At 39.6% G+C, this 17290-nt stretch overlaps 1 protein-coding gene across 1 annotated transcript in view; it reads right to left on the reverse strand.

Moving 5' to 3' along the window:
- cdh24b (cadherin 24, type 2b) overlaps positions 1-17290 on the reverse strand; it is a 241800-nt gene that overhangs the window by 46470 nt on the left and 178040 nt on the right. Inside the window, exon 7 of the mRNA XM_014004421.1 lies at positions 14564-14745. Within this exon, the coding sequence (XP_013859875.1) occupies positions 14564-14745 (182 nt within the window). The remainder of the gene's footprint in view (positions 1-14563; positions 14746-17290) is intronic.

A 17290-nucleotide genomic window follows, 5' to 3' on the forward strand; every position in this document is an offset into this window, starting at 1 on the left:
ACACACACACACACACACACACACACACACACACACACACACACACACACACACACACACACAAACCCCTCAAAAAAAAAAAAGGACAGACAATAAGAATGTTTAGTTTTTACCATATTATGGACTTCTAAGAACCTATTTGTTGCAGTCGGAGACAAACAACATGCGTAATTTGTGAAACACAATAAACTGTTCTAAGGGATTACGGCTGCCAGTACCAGGTTCAAAATGAGAAAAAATACACAGCAGGCACAGATATAATCAAAGGCTTCTCTTTTCAGACTGAAAAATCAACAATATATTTCTAATACGATTTGAACATTTAGTAATGGAGCAAATAAGTCTAGTTTTGTGGACTCTTGCAAAATAAAAATAGGAAAAAAAATGGATAACTTGGTCAAACCTAAGAAAAACTAGACTTTTTTCCCCTGGAGAAAAATTAATACCAAAAAATGCTATTTTATTTTGGTTATTTGAAATTTGATAGAACTGAGTTTAACTTGTTCAGCCCTCTGATGTATTTCCAATTTATATGTGGATATTTTCTTTACCTGTATTTTTTATTTCACATTAAGTCAGAATGGTAAAACACTGTCTCTATGCACAAAATACCACATGGAGCTCAGTTATTGCTGACGAGCGGGTCACAGCTGTAGCAATGAGATGAGGAACAAGAAGTTTCCTGCTTTATTGAAGTAAAACTTCAAAGGTAATTACAACTGTCCCATTGGTTGACCTGATGGATAGCCCTTCATCAGAGCTAAACAACAAAAGAAATCTGAAGCTCCTATGTCAAACAGTTTCTGAGTTATAAGCATTTTTGCATGTCCAGACACCCCCTCTAAGAAAGGAGCCCCCTCCTCAAATATGGGGTCTAATCGTAAAACCAGTGGCTGGCGCAGTGTAGGTTGGACTCACCTACAGTCCTGCCAAATTTCATGTAGATTGGTGCAGCCGTTTTTGTGCTACCATTGATCAAAAATCACTGAAAAAAAAACAGTACGAAAAAAATATGACTCCCGCTTACACTTCGCGTGCGGGGGTCATAATAAATCTCAATTTCCTCCCAAAATGTCCTCTACTCACAGATGTAATTGCATCATTCTTTTGCACAGCCATGGATTGGTACAAACCAGGTAATCTACACGTAGCGTCTACCCTCTTTGATGTATTATTTTGACGCACGTGGAGCTCAGACATTGAGGGAGTTGTGAAATGTAAAAAGCAGTGTGCTGATGAGGAGGGAAAAGCCGAGGAGTAAAAGCAGGGCTGAAGAAAGGGTGGGATCTCTGATAGACGAGGTGTTCCGTGGTGCCGGCAGGAAATAGGCATTGATGGCTTTATTCCACACCTAGACTTGCAGGCTGTTAATGGTGCAAGTCGCTGGTTTCACCTGGCTCCCATCATGCCCCATTCTTCTCAGTGCCATGTTTCCCAGTCTTCAAACCTCAGCTTTCTTCTTCTTTATTTCCATTTTGTCTTCACTTACACTCTTGCAGCCAGTTCCCTTTTTCTTTCAAACTACCGCCTAAATCCCTCTTCCAGCTCTCCTAGTTCTGACTCTGCTTCTTCCTAATCTGCTGTTAACCCTCCTGCAGCTCCCACCCACCTCCCATCCGACACTTAGTTCCATAGTGAAGACGAACGGCGCTCTCCTCTCCACCCTGAGCGCTCTGCCTTCATTCCCTGCAGTTTAAACGCAGGGAGCAGCAAGGTCAAGTGTGTTGTATCGACGCGCGCCTCTGTATATATCGCTCTGTGGTTTCAGTGTTAAACGTGTAGGTGAASGCTCACGTTTCTGCCTCTGTGTGTGCATAAGAAAATCTTTCTGGTAGATCAGCGGTTGGGGAGATTCAGCCCACAGCAGTAAGATGGCCATCRAGGTCAAGGCCCAACTCTCTGGCAACACAAATTGTTCAGCGCAGCGTTCCTTCCCTCTCCGAAACAGATCATCTCCTTTTCTTGTTTGTATTCCTAACTGCACCATGTGAGTCAGAAACAACATACCCTAAACAAACATACACTCATATAAAAAAAACATGGCTGTAGTTTTTTTAATGTTTCAAATTAATGCATTGCTTTTTTTTGTTTGTTTAATAAAGTAGAAACGGAGCTGCAGCTTAGTGCTAATTTTATGCTTCATTTGTTTTAATTCCAGTAAATTTCGAAGCAGTTGAGTGTGGACTCCCTTTAACRCTCAAATCCCCTCTTTGATCCGTTTGAGCCAATTTATTTTCTTTATTAATGTACAGAAACTGCTCGCTTTACCTTTACTTACTGATAGAAACTGAAGATGCGGCCCCACTCCAGACTTCAGTAAATGTTCCACTTTGCTTCCAAAGATTCAATAAAAAATCCTGTGATTCGACAATTTTACCCGACATTTCACACGCGGCAGGAATCCGCTCCAAATACATTTCTCCGCTCCTCTCTGCTCCTCTGCTGTGGGATTAAAACAGCACAGAACAATAAGGAGGAGGCCATGTTGAAATACTAATTGTGTGTTTTGTTTTGGGTTTATGACAAAGATGGAGCTGAATCCAGTGTGTGTGTGTGTGTGTGTGTGTGTTTGTGTGTGTGTGTGTGTGTGTGTGTGTGTGTGTGTGTGTGTGTGTGTGTGTGTGTGTGTGGTTTTGCTTTTGTTCATGGGGACACATTTTACACCGTGTGGCATCCTGTGACCATTTTTACAGACAGATCAACTAAATAAAGACAATGATATGTTTGTTGACTAGCTGTRCAGGACTTTACATGTGCATAGGTTGTTTTGATGTTTGTCATGGTGGAGTGGGCCATTTTCTGAAGAGTGTGACATCATGTGCAGGACTTTTTATGCTTTTTATGCTCAAAAATTGGGAATTGCATTAAACCTGCATAACGGGCTTGGGCCTCTAATTAAAGGTAATTAGTCATGTTGAATTGAGCTCAGTCTTTGGGCTCAGGATGGGTCAGGTCAGATTTTTTTACGCTAGATTCAAACACTAGATCGGATATCAATTACCTGTCCTGTGTGCAGATGGTTTCTGCAGATATACCCATGTCTACTTTACACAGCAGGATGTCAGTAAATAAACAGGACATCAGTAAGTCTGCTAATGTTTTAGTAGTAATGATAATGAATTCAAACATCTGAAATGTAAATAGATTTTTAATATATTTTAAATCTGTTTAATTACCTAAAAGATGCAATATAAAAGAAATAAAAAAGTAAAACTTTTTGCATCTCCACAGCACTCTCTACTTATAAAGAGTAAAGATTTTAACCTGTAACAAACCTTCACAGCACTAACAACAGTTAACTGTTTTACAAAGCTTCACTGTGAGCGTAACAGCAGCTCTTTCTTTAATTAGGTTAAACTATAATGCAACATAACGCTGTGGTTCTGTGACTGAATGCACATTATAACATAAAGTGACCACAACTGTTGAGCAGTGGCTGCACAGCTTTAAAACAATGAAAACAAGCATTACACCAAAGACAAACTCATCCATTTGGTGTCCTTTAAACCTCTTTGATCAATAAAATCCTGAAGAAAACTCACTGTGAACTGAGAATCAGACATGTATTTAACACTAGCCGATCACAATCAAATAAAGATGAAATTTAGTAACAAATGTGAACTGGCCCTATCTGCAGAGTTAAATGGCTTGTACAGTATTTCAGAATCTGTTGCAGTTTATACAGGTGCTACACTAACACTGCAGTTGTCTTTTTAAACCGCATGTGGACATCTAACACCGTATGGGCTCCATTCAGCCCATTAGCCATTTTCATTCAACTAACATGAGGTCAGTGAAAAAGACATCAAATAAAAATCAATCCGCACTCAAATTGAAAACCTCTTTCGAAAGCAAAGTCCTTGATTTTTCTCATCAGGAGCCTCCTGCAGAGGCTGCAGTGGCAGCAGCCTCCCCACTGGTAAACAGTGTTTGGGAGAGATTTAGGAGTTACCAACACATCAGTNGTGTGTGTGTGTGTGTGTGTGTGTGTGTGTGTGTGTGTGTGTGTGTGTGTAGGGGGGAATAAGGTGAGTGGGAGATGTTTGCCATATTTGTTTACTATCCCCCCCCACACACACACACATACACACAAACACAGCCTGCTTTAGGTGGCCACCCATTTTCCCTCTCCCTTGGTCATATTTTTGTTGTTCAGACCACCACACGTCTTTACTCTAAGGGTTTTWTATGTGTAAAACTCATTTTGCCTCCTTTTTTAAAAATTTTTCCCTTTTTTTTCCATCTACTTGTCTGTCTGGGCGTGATTTTCCTACCTCTCCGTGCTTCTCGGCTCTAGCTGTGCTTATTTCTGTCTGAGGCTGTCACTGGTTTCGCAGCTTCTGCATCTCCCTCTCTGTCTTCCTGCACATCTCTCTCCTCTGGTTCCGTCTTCCTCTTATTCCCTTGTTATTCAGCACTCTCAGCTGTCACYGCCTCGTAGGGACCTCATCTAAACACTCCTCCCTCGGCTCTGCTCTCCCRCCCCAACACTCCCGCCGTCCCCCTCCCCGCCCCCACTGTTCCGGGGTCCTTACCTCCAATTTCTCCCCTCTTGCGTCTTGCAGCGTTCTCCTTCTACTCCCCCTGCTTCTCTTCAAAGGAGCTCTTACAGGGCCCGCAAATCCTGCTCTACATATCACCTCGAGCTGTGGATTGTTTTTAACGAGTCCTATAAACCCAAAACTGAGAGCTGACACGGTAATAACTTCACACACACGCAAAACTCTACCCRTCCTCATACATCACGGCACGTGTCCACATGCTTACAAAAACACATACARGAGTGCAAGTATGTGCTCAGTGAAACCACACAAAATTACTTTATTTTTTTTATTTATTTGTTTATTTTTTTTGGGATACAAATGGTTTTAAATCTGGAAGATTATCCAAAATGGATTAYGGTCTCTAACAACCAGGCAGGAGTCATGTGAAAATGTAAAATATAACATGCATTTAAGAWGAGTTTTCACTAGATTTTGTAGCAATAAAGTTTGTAGATGTAAGCCTTGTGTTATCAGTAATATTAAAAGGGACCAAAGAGACTGTTTTGAATCAGTGATGATGATGATGATGATGATGATGATGATGATGATGATGATGATTTGTTAACTACCTGTTGAATGCATTTGGCTGTTTTATATCTTTGTTTTTGGCTTTATCAGATACAACTGCACCATAAACAGATAAAAAAAATAATCTACAAGTTTCATGAATAGGGCAGCACGGTGGCTCAGTTGGTTAGAGCTGATGCCTCTCAGCAAGAAGTTAGCGGGTTCAAAATCCCAGCCCGGGGGCCTTTCTGGGTAGAGTTTGCATGTTCTCTCCAGGTACTCCAGTTTCCTCCCACAGACCAAACACATGACTGTTAGGTCAATTGATAACTCTAAATTGTCCCTAGGTGTGTGTGAGAGAGTGAATGGTTGTTTGTCTCGTTTGTCTCTATGTGTCCCTGTGATGGACTTGTGATCTGTCCAGGGTGTACCCCGCCCCTCGCACTGTGACTGCTGGACATGGGCACCAGTGTCCCCCCGTGACTCTAAAAGGAAGAAGCATGTACAGAAAAAGGATGGATGGAAGTTTCATGAATAAAGGTTTCCCATTGTCAACAGGATAACATTAACTGATAAAAAGTATTTTTGGTAAAAATATTTTCTGCACGTTTTGTGTTTAAAATTATGGGTTTCAAACTAAATATATTTGCTGGTTTTGTCATAAAACACATGTAAGAGTTGTGGTAAATGTGTAAGTGTGTAAGAACCAAATAAAGAGCAATGAAGTTTAACTTCTGTCTTATTTATGCAATCGGGTAGTGGTGTAATACATTCATCCACATTGATATATCGCTAATGGTTAATGATTCATGTACACTGGGGCAAAATGAAAAAAAAATGAATATATATATGTATATTATCATCATATGCCTGATGTGGATGGATATCAAATGCCCATCTAACAATCATTGTGTTAGATGAAAATATGATATTACATCATATTAATTGCAGACTTGTGAATTAAACTGATATTGTATCATGACACACTTTGAACGGCGATACAATATTTCTCGATATAACAAACAAATCGACATAATATTGTATTGTGATAAWTCTGATGATTTACACTCCTAATGTTGGGTTATTTCATTTATCAGATTAATGCTGGAGATAATTAATTYCATCTGTGATCTCAGTTATAGAAGAGCTGTAGACTTCAGAGACTGAGTGGCTTAAAGCCCAGACGGGCCAGTGCCAGTGAACTGTTTGTGACGGGGTTAGTATCTTGAAGGCTAGAAATTCTATGTACATTTTTTTTGCCAACTGATATGAGTCTGATAATGGAGTCATGTTAATGCTGACTAATACTGTATTTGGTGCTATCTGTTACACATCTGAACTATGGAAACACTGRTATGGTTGTCGCCTTAAAGAATAGTGTTGTTTTGTAAAGTAACTTTTGTATTATTTATATTTTTTATTTTATCGTCTTAGGTTTTTAATGTATTATGGTCCATCAGTCTGCAAATAAAGTACACCTTCATCATCAGTGTGTCATGCTCTGTWATTTGTTAGTTTTTTGTGTAGGGTTTTTGTGTGTCTTGTAAATCCTGTGTTTTGTTWAACTTGTTAAACTCTGTTAGKTGTCTGCTCCTCTGTGTTTTTCCAGTCTGCCACTCTCATCTGTTCTCAGTCAACAGTCAACTCAGGTGCCCCCACTTTCCCAATTACCTCTGCCCTATATATTCAGTCTCCTTGTACCTCCTCCTCAGTAGAGCATTATTGGCTCTAGGCCACATCAGGGTTGTCTTCCTTGTCTCAGGGCGCATCCTGTGATCATCCAAGTGTTTGTAAGTTTTGTTCTGCTGCTTAAACAGCTTTTTCTATTTAATTATCTTTACTAATAAAGKTTTATGTTTTGAACTCATCAAGTCCTCGTCTGCATTCTGGGTCCAACTCTGGCACAAAACCTAACAGTGTTGTTTGTGCACATTTAGACATTTGTTCCTGAATGAATAAAAGCAGCATTTTTGTTGAGTTACTAAAACAAAGACATCATACAAATGGTGTAGCCAGACTGATTTTATGGGGGTGTGTAGTTACAAACTTTTTCTATTATCACATACATGTAYTGAACAAAAGTGTAATTAACACTTCTTATATGTGCATAACCAATATATTGCTGCTGAAAAATCAGTAATCATGTTTGGGGGGAAAAAATAGCACTTTCTTGCACAAGTGAAAAGCAAAGTATTTGAATAAACCATCAATATGTTAGCAGAAGTGTGAAGTTTTAATGGGCTTCACAATTTTAATTACTTACGGTTCATCTGTTGTTGATTTGATGCCTCTTGAAATGCAGTTCATTGTATTGTATCAACAAATTACCATCTACTATCTGAACATACTGTATTTTTATTCATATTATATACAATACAAGCGGACAATTTRTACTCAGCTTTTCCAAAAGTTCTCAATTAGAGAAGTGTGAAAGCAAACAGTCTCAGTCTGAGTCCGTTTCCACAGCTCAAATGTAAAGTCTTCAGCTTCTTAACTCACTGAGTTCTGTACGTGCATCTATAATCGTCCATAAATGAGCTTTAAAGAATCTTAACTCAAAAAGCTGCTGTAGATTTTCTTTTTTTTTCTTTCTCTCAGAGCTGAAGTTTATCTTGTCGTTTGGTTTCAAATTTAGAAAAAGCTCAAAAAGGTTTGAGCATACTGGCTTTTAAAACAGCTAAATAAACTGTTAAGCTTCTTCAATAGTTTTTAACTATGATCTTCTGATGTAAGAGTTCAGATTYATTGTTTTCATAAAGATGAACAAACACAAATTAAGCTCACTTCATGGCAATCCAGCTCTGGCACAAAACAATCAGCTGGAGAGTGGGTGGTCTTTGCAGGGTGTTCAGGTGGTTTTCAAGTGTGTGTTAAGCAGCGGCAGGCCGTTCATTTTACATTCAGGCCTTGAACGGTGTCCTACCTGAATTTATCCACCTCTTAATGCTGTCATTATAATGCCACAGCTACAAAACCATCAAAAATCCACAGGAACTTAGAATAATAAGGTGCTCCACCAGAAACAGGCATCTCATGTAGTGAGAATGAAAGTCATTACTGAAGCACCTAATTAACACAACTCAACAAGTTTCCTTCAGAGTCACAGATGTGCCACATTACCAAAAGCATCATCATAGACATGATAAACTGACAAAAATATAATTAAATAAAATGTATTTTACTCACCAAAATGTGTGAAAATAACTATAAAATGTTTTAAAATATTTATTTCCCTCTGGGATTAATAAAGTAATTTAATTTGGAATTGAATTAAAATACTTTATCTGTACACAAACTCCACTCTCATTTCTTTTCTCAAGAAGAGTTCCTCTGTCATACATGTCGTTTCTGTTTTGTGTTTCTGTCATAAGTTATAATTTGCTTTAAGGCCAAGAATGTTCACGACATTTAGCGCTACAGAAATGCAGTTTCTTAGCTCTGAGTACTCTTTCTGATTATCCAATCAAATGTAAAAATGCTGATACTGTTGAAAGCCTGCTAGGGGACCCTGGTGTCACCAACTCAACACCTGATTGGTAGCAACAGTTTCACTGCCATTTTTTTCAACCTACAGGTCCCTACACTGTTGGTTCTGAAGGCCTCAAGGCAGATTTATTTTACCCTAGCAACACACAATGGTTAAATATGTTTGGATAAAAACCCTGCGCAATCAAGAGAAAAGCCATGAAATATACAGAATTGATATTTCAGAATTATATTTAAAATTGTAAAATACAAAAAATGTAAGCTAGGGATTCAGATTGTGTTCTGGTCAGCCAAAAGAAGGCTTTGCTGGCCCTGATGGTCCACCACTGGTATAAGAGCTGCATTACGTGTGACAGAGCATGATAGGCCAACACTGACTCTGGAACCGAACTTAGAATCATGGCTAAAGCCAGGGTTATAGTTGACACAATGCACAGGGCGCCAGGGGGCTTGCGTCAAAAGTGACGTCCCTGCACGATGGCCCCACGTGGTGTCCTGACGCGTGGTTGTGCACCTTCAAGATTTTGTGGCTCCGCAAAGACCGCGCGCCACACTTCATTTCAAGATAGACATTTTTGAAGGTGCTCAGGTACGCATGTACGTCATTTATATGATCCCTCCATGAGAGATCATAAAGAYAACCAGATGGCACAGAACACCTGGAAAGAAATTGAATTTTTTTGTTTTGCTTTGTTGTAGAATATACAAATAAAACGCTTCCTTTTATCGACTTTTTCAGCAGTTTTTGTAATTTCTACATCAACACATCATTCAAAACTATTGTTGCAGAGTTACTACTGCAAACCTAATTCACATCAAAACTTCAGAATAATGTAACGATGTGTCCATAAGAGGAGCACACCCCATGACCGTAACCTAATATCACTCGGCTGTAAACAACAAGCAGCTGTTGAACAAATTTTTGGTAAACACTAGTGAAAAATGAATCAAAAACCACACTTGTTAATGGGTAAACTACTGCCGGTGAGGGATGAACTGYGCTTAAATGTGAACATCAAGTACGATTTCACCCAGAGCGCGGCTCAGGAGCGCACACACTCCACGGAGCATGTGCGACAACCCAAATCGCGACTTTAACCAAGCCTTAAGCTGTGACAGCGGTTGCAACAAGATCGTGGAAACAATTGAGTGCAGTTGTGATACCCATGGCAGAAGCATTGTGTTAGCTTGTCCCATCAGGATGCACTCAGAGAGTTCTGCTATAGGGCATGCCTGGCACACGATGTATGTGGTAGTATTGTTGGGACTTGATGCAGGAAAGTATCTCTTGGAGCTGCAAAGAAATAACAAGGAAAATTTGTTTGGCGAGTACCAAAATTTAGCAACAATTTATTTATTTATTTATTTATTTTATATTGATTCGTACATGTTTTTGTAAATAGCGTATGATGTGAGGAGACCATATCAGGTTGTCATCCAGTTTGAAGTGGACCTTAATGGTAGTATAGTATAGGTTTGTGAAAGCTGTAAACTATCATTTATATTCTACAACYGCATCACTGCGGAATCATTCAACTCTGCTTATGGAAGCATTCTGCAATCAAGAAATGTYCACGCTCCTCTCTGTCAGCGGGATTGGTTTACTGTTGGGCGCAATTTTCTTGTAAGATTTGCTCATTACAAGCACACACAGACACGCACACACACACACAAGCATACTTGCAGTACACATAATAGTGCATACAGCACCGGATACACAACAACATCCTAATCACAAACCCTCACCGCACACATCAGAGTAAAGCCTGCCAACTTTAAGAGAGACACATGTGTTTTATTGAAGCACCGAGGGAGACTTCTGAAGAGCTCATTTAACATGAAAGTGTCATATCTCAAACTGGCTTCTCTCAAGGGACTCTGCTCTGCACTTAGTGTTTTTCATATGTGCAAACGGRGCAGCAATCCCGTACTGACACATATGCCCTATTATGATGGTTACAAGAGGGTGTCAGTGTGCAAACACATCTCTGTAAGAATGTGATCATTAGGCATGGCAGGCAGCTTAGGAAATGGCTGTTCTGAAATTGAAATAATCCAGTATTACAGCAAAGGGGTGTATTATGCAGCTGCATTCAGAATGGGAATGCAGAGCCTCATTGATCCTTCTGTACAAACAAACGCTCGGYGTGGACAACCTTTGCTAAAAGGCAGGAGTCAAAACATGTCAACAGCGGTCAAAACACGTTTATTTTTTTTTTTCCGTAAACTGTTGTCGACTCAGAAACTCGCACATATTTGTGTTTGGGTGCATGCTGCTTTGATTGATTTTTAAACAGATGTTTCATTATGTCTGCTGTAAACAGATGGAAATATTGATCAAAGGAAAAGAAGTGTGCTTCATAGAGAATGAACCAAGCAAGAAATTTGTTTGTCAGAAACCCATCAAAACACTTTCGTCTAATGGGACTTAGATGCAGAGAAAAAGTAGGATGAATACAGATTAGCTGGTTTAAAAAACTGACTGAAAAGGCTGCTAATTGATGAAGCATGAAAAACCTTGCAGGCTTACACAGATTTCTGTGTATTTCCAGTTAATTCCACTTTAATGTGCTTAGACAACATGTTGTTAGCTCTGCTTTGACTCAAATCAGCTTTCATTTAAACACCTTCCAAAGATACTTGTGTTGTTTCATTGTCATCTGTTCGCCTTCTTATTTTACATTCAGTTTTCTCTCCGTACCCTGGGTTGCAAATGTAGTCACTCCCTCAGTAAGCTTTCTACACTGCTGTCTAAAAACATAAACTAACTGTTTTTTTTTTAATTAGGCACAAAATATGCCCAATCAGTGATGTTAGATTACCTAAAAAATACACACCTGTACCCACCTGTGGGCTCTCTATCTGTTTGATGATCTCAGTATATAAACACTTGCTCTGATCAGGAATCAACACCGGTGAAACAGTGTGACTGCCAAGCAAAGAGCAACATAAATACTAAGAAACATTCTGCACAGATCGAAGACTAATCTGTGTTTAAGTACAGATCAGTGTTGGGTTGTAAAAAATATACCAAACTCAGAGCATCTTACAGAGCACTTATGAATCAATTATTGGAAAATTCAAAGGGTATGCCACCACATACTGTACATGGTCATCTGTTAAAACTCAGATTAGGCAAAGAGAGCAATAATATAAGATTCAACCAAAAGGTCAAATGTACCCCTGACTTTAAAAGGCAGAGTGTGTAGGATTTGTTGTTTTCAGTGACATCTAGTGGTTGAGTGGTTGAATCATYCTCCCTGGTCCTCCCCCCACCCCCACCCCCCGCTTCCAAATGCAAAGGAGTTGCTACGGTGTCTCTCAGGTGTCAAAAACCTTTGATAATTCCAACCGCGATGTCTACCAGCAGCTTCAGGGCTAGTGATGTTTCAAGTGGTAAGATTATGAGCTTTAATAAGTAAAATTATCCCAGCTACAATGACAGAAAACAAATATTACATTTATAGTATTACAACTAAAATCGTTTTTGACGCCGCCACCGCAGTTTGTCCTTCATGGGCCTTTGTAGACAAGATGGCGGTGCAAGATGGCGGCTGCCTGTACTGGCGACCCGCGACGATGAAGATATAAACAGCTTTTTATAAGGTAAAGAAATAAAACAAGGTCTTTGTCTGCAATGATTAGAATTTTTTTTATTATTGTCATTAGTGATTATCTCAATTTTGGCTAAAAGAAAGGACAAAAACCTACACACTGTGCTTTTAAAGAAACAAGGAAGATGCTGCGGACAGATAAGACTGAAACAAACCTTTTTGAGGATCAAGGAGAAAACCATGTCTGATGAAAACTAAAACACCTCAACATGTTAAGAACACAAACCACACAAACCACACAATGATGCACTGTGGTGGCAGCATCATTGTGTGAGAATGTTTTTATTTTTTTATTTATTTTTTTTTTGCAGAGACTGGGAAATAATAAAATTATAAATGTACTTTATTCGCTATCAATGCATGTTCCTATGACGAGATTTGAGCTCTGCATTTGACCCATCACACATATAATAAGAATCACCCAAGTGGAGCAGGGGGCAGCTATTATGGCACCCGGGGAGCAGTTGGGTCTCTTGCTCAAGGACATCATAGCATGTGGGAATGGCGGGAAAGTCAAACCTATGACTTTCTGTTCCCAAGTTGGCTGCCCTACCACTGCACAACAGTCGCCCCCGTTTATCATAGACCAAAATACACTGAAATATTTGCTTTATTTGTATTTTTCAGTAAACTGAGACAGAGGTTCTCCTTCCAGCAGGAAGTGAACCTATACACATTCCTAAAAAAAACATCAGTGGTGTAAAGAAAAACTCTCCATCCAAGGCAAGAATTTGCAACAACTGTGGTTAGATGTATCAAGCTCGTAGAGACACACCAGAAAAGAACTACAGCAAATGGTGGCTCTACAAAATCCAGACTTTAGAGGGTGTAAACAAATGTAAATGGTAAATGGACTTGTGTAGCACCTTTCTACCCAACCAGGATACTCAAAGCTCTTCACACTACAATCTGTGTCCTCATTTACCCATTCACACAGCACTGTACCAGATCTCCTACAAAGCTAACGTGTACAACCACTCTTGTCTTGAAGAATTTGCAACAACTGTGGTTAGATGTACCAAGCTCATAGAGACATACCAGAAAAGAACTGCAGCAAATGATGGCTCTACAAAATCCAGACTTTAGAGGGTGTACACACATGTAAATGGTAAATGGACTTGTGTAGCACCTTTTTACCCAACCAGGATACTCAAAGCTCTTCACACTACAATCCGTGTCCTCATTTACCCATTCACACAGTACTGTACCAGATCTCCCACAAAGCTAACGTGTACAACCTGGAGACTAATCAGTGCCAATCACATTCATACACTGATGGGACACACATCAGAGTCTTTTGGGTTAAGTGTCTTGCCCAAGGACACAACAACTGAGACAGCTGGATGTGGGATCGAACCGGTGACCTTCCGGTTCCAGGACAACTCCCCTAACCACTCTGCCACAGCCTCTCACAGTGTCTCACTTTTCAGTTTTATGTTGTTTAACAACCAACCATTTTCTTCCTCTTGTTTCAAGGTTAAGTCGTGAAAGCTGCAGCTTCAGCAGGGAGGCCCCATACCTCTCTTTCCCCAGCCACCTATTCCAGTTCTTCTGGGAGGACACCAAGGTATTCCCAGTGCAGACGAGAGACAGACTCCCCAGTGTGTCCTGGGTTTTCCCTGGGCTTTCCTCCTAGAAGTACCTCACTTGGGAAGCATCCAGGAAGCACACTTACCAGATGCCCAAACCACCACAACAGGCTCCTCTCTATGTGGAGGAGCAGCGGTTCTACTCCGAGTTACTCCCAGATCTGTATCCACCACCTCATTCTTTCTGTCACTACCCAATTTGAGCACATACTGTAGCTGAGGGTAGGAACATAGACTGACCAGTAAACAGAGAGCTTTGCCTTACAGCCCAGCTCCCTCTTCATCACAACACACCAACAGAGTCTGCAGTACTGCTGAAGCAGCAACAACCTGTCTGTCAAACTTACGCTCCATTCTTCTCTCACTCATGAATAACATCCTAAGATACTTGAASTCCTCAAGTTGAGGCAGAACCTCACCTCCAACCCAGAGAGAGCAACCTCTGTTATTTATAATTATTTAAAAGATGTTTTACCCAATTATCAGCTTAACTGGCCCTGTTGACTTAGATTTGAATTCAGAGTTACACAGGGGACTGTTAAGTCATTAGCTTCTGATCTACTTGATCTTGTCAGTTTTGTGTAAATCTTTTACTTATGTAATAACATTTAATAGGCAATTTTATTCCATGTTGCAAAGCAACAAAATAAAAAAAAATTAGCATAATCTTTGGCATCCAACTCCATGTGCTCGACAGACAACCTCCTCCACAAGTTTTTGTTTCTCAGAATATTTAAACAAGCCCTCGTTCCTCTCGTGTGCACTCTTCTTCACCCCTAACTCCCATCTGACCTTCTATCTGTCTCTGTCGTCTTTTTCTCACCTTGTTGAGTGTGATGACAGCCTCTTCGTTCAAACCCGTGATGTTGAATGTGTCCCCGGACTCTCCTTCTAGAATGGTGTACTCCAGTTTGGCGTTCTCACTGAGGTCAGCGTCATTTGCGGAAATGCGTCCGATCTCAGCACCCGGGATGGCCAGCTCAGAAACGGAGAAAGACCACATACCTGAAAAMACACACAWACACACACACAACAAATCAGCAAAACTGTTGTGTGACTTTATTAAAACAGACACTTCATTTATATGTTGGGCATTTCATTTTGTCTTTTGAACATTTTTTTAATTGCTGTCCCACACCTGCGCTGAGCCAATATTTACAAGGTTTCACTCCGATAAGGCAGTGATTAATTTAAATGAACTGAGAGGATGAAAGGATGCGATAAGGAAGGAGAAAAGCAGAGGATGTGTTTGAGCACTCGCCACTGTGATATTAATAAAAGCCGGATAGAAAGAGGCCGGAAAACTTGCTGTAAAAAAAAAAAAGAAAAATAACTAAATTAAAAGACGCAAAGATTAAAAAACAGGGGGGAGGGAAGAGGGAGATAAAACAGACAAATAGATTGCAGTTGAGCGAAGCTTCACAGACTCACTCACATTTAAACCTGATGAACTGAGCCAACTACTCATTACAATCATCTGCTTTTTAGTGCCCAACTTGTCCATTTCTTCCTCCTGCTAACAAGGATTCATTAAGATAACAGTCCTGTTTGTGCATGCTGCCATCATGTTTAAACATGCTGCTTTCCTTTCCTATTGCTGTGCACATTAAAGCAGGACATTACAAACCCTACTGCTGGCTTTGCACTTACATCGGATGCACTTATGTGACAAAAACAGGGGGTAAGAGACTACTTTATTCCTGCATAAAAAAGTATGTACCAACATGCCTGTGTGAATGTAAATATAATCTTGATGTCTTGTTTTATCTTAGAGCGCACACAGCTGCCACTGGCAAGAATAAGTGCTGCAAAAATTGAACAAATAAGTAAGATAGCAGCATTTGGCTTGCACTCGTGCAGCAGACCAGGTGTTATCTGCTCAGCTAAAGTTAAAGGATCGGAATCGGCCCGCGAACACGAGAGAGAGCGGCGGCGCAGAAAACGCACTGAGGTTGACAGACGAGAAGATAACTAGCACTCCAACAAGACAGTATCAGTGCCAACGAGCAGGCAGGTGAGTACTGCTAATGTGACAACATCACGACAAAACAAAGCCAGGTTGTTTCAGTTTGTGGATTGGGATGAAGGTTCAGACACCAACGTGTTTATTGGCAGCCAGATCCATCTCTCAGAGTGTTTCTTTGTTGTCTTTTCAAACTTGTCAATGTTAAAGCTGTGTAATAAAATGGCTTTTTCTTTTCAATTAAAATAACATGACGGTTTTAGTGAGAACAAACTCGTGCCTCATTTGTGCCTCGTTTTAAAGAGTATTGGCAGAGCAGAACATGGGTGTCACAAATTAGCCTCTCCCCACTCAGACTCCATAAAGATGCAGCAAACTCTTTTAAAATGTACCTCTCTCAATTATCCTGTTTCATTTATTCAGTTACCTGTTCATTCCTATATATTGTTAGAATCATGTTCATTTTGAAATCCTTAATTAAGCGCAGGAAACCAATCCAGTTCTCAGACTTGAATATTTATCCCATCACATCACTGTGGACCATTTCACATCGAGTCACCCTTTGTTCCTGAGTCTCAGTAAATTGCCTTGAGCTTTTTTGTCCTCACAGTGTTCATGTAGAACCTGATCAAACCTTGGTCCCTATACAACAGCACTGAAATCATATTTTCTTTAGGAGTGTGTTAAACTAAAGGACATTGATTTTCCAACTGCTTAAAGTAAATGATTAAAATCGATCACAAAGTATAAAATACAAGTGTGTGTCCAAAATTCAGTTAACAATCACAAAATATCCTTCAGTGCCTTTAAGTTTGATCTACCAGTAGGATATGTAAATCAAATTCCAAGGCTTGTTTCTCTCATTTCTGCTGTTATGAAGTTTATTAAATTTAATAAAATCTGTTTACATTTTTAGTGCAAAGGTGTCGGCATCACTTTATTTTATAAAACACTTGGGGAAAAAGTTAACTCAGTAATAATGAAATTACTTTAGTAGAAGTTGAGATGCTATGACTGATGTATCAGAAGTGATCAGGCATTAGATGATTTAATTAAATTCTATAGTAAGCCAGACTTTTTTTTTCAGCTCCTAATAGTTAAGAACTGCTGGAAAGTCATTGTGTTCTTTTTCCATGATAAAGTAAGAAAATGTTTGGCACATATTAAATTATTACTACAGAGACTACCGTTTAACAGACATACTGATTACTCACATACAACATGTGGAGATGAGTGTTTTAGCTACATGGATGGACTCTTTGGTTGCTGTTGTCAGCTATAGATTTAGTTTGTGCTGTCAGAAGTATGTAAAGATTTTTTAATGCAAATTGAAAGAAAGTTTTTGAGCACAACATCATCATATTGAAGTTTGAAAATGCCAAAGCTCACCACTGACTGTCTTTGATTAATTTCACTTTTTCTCTTGTGGTTACTCTCGCTTAATTAGTTTGTTGTCTTCAGGGGAAAAAAAAACTCTTTCTTCTGCTGATACTGAAAATTGCTTCAAATTAACAGTGACAGATCAAGGAGGTGCTCCTATTGTGTCACCTAACAAGGATCAACTTGCATTTGATTGGCCAATTTATC

Source organism: Austrofundulus limnaeus, unplaced genomic scaffold (assembly GCF_001266775.1).
Source record: "Austrofundulus limnaeus strain Quisiro unplaced genomic scaffold, Austrofundulus_limnaeus-1.0 Scaffold24, whole genome shotgun sequence".
Classification (NCBI taxonomy): Eukaryota; Metazoa; Chordata; class Actinopteri; order Cyprinodontiformes; family Rivulidae; genus Austrofundulus; species Austrofundulus limnaeus.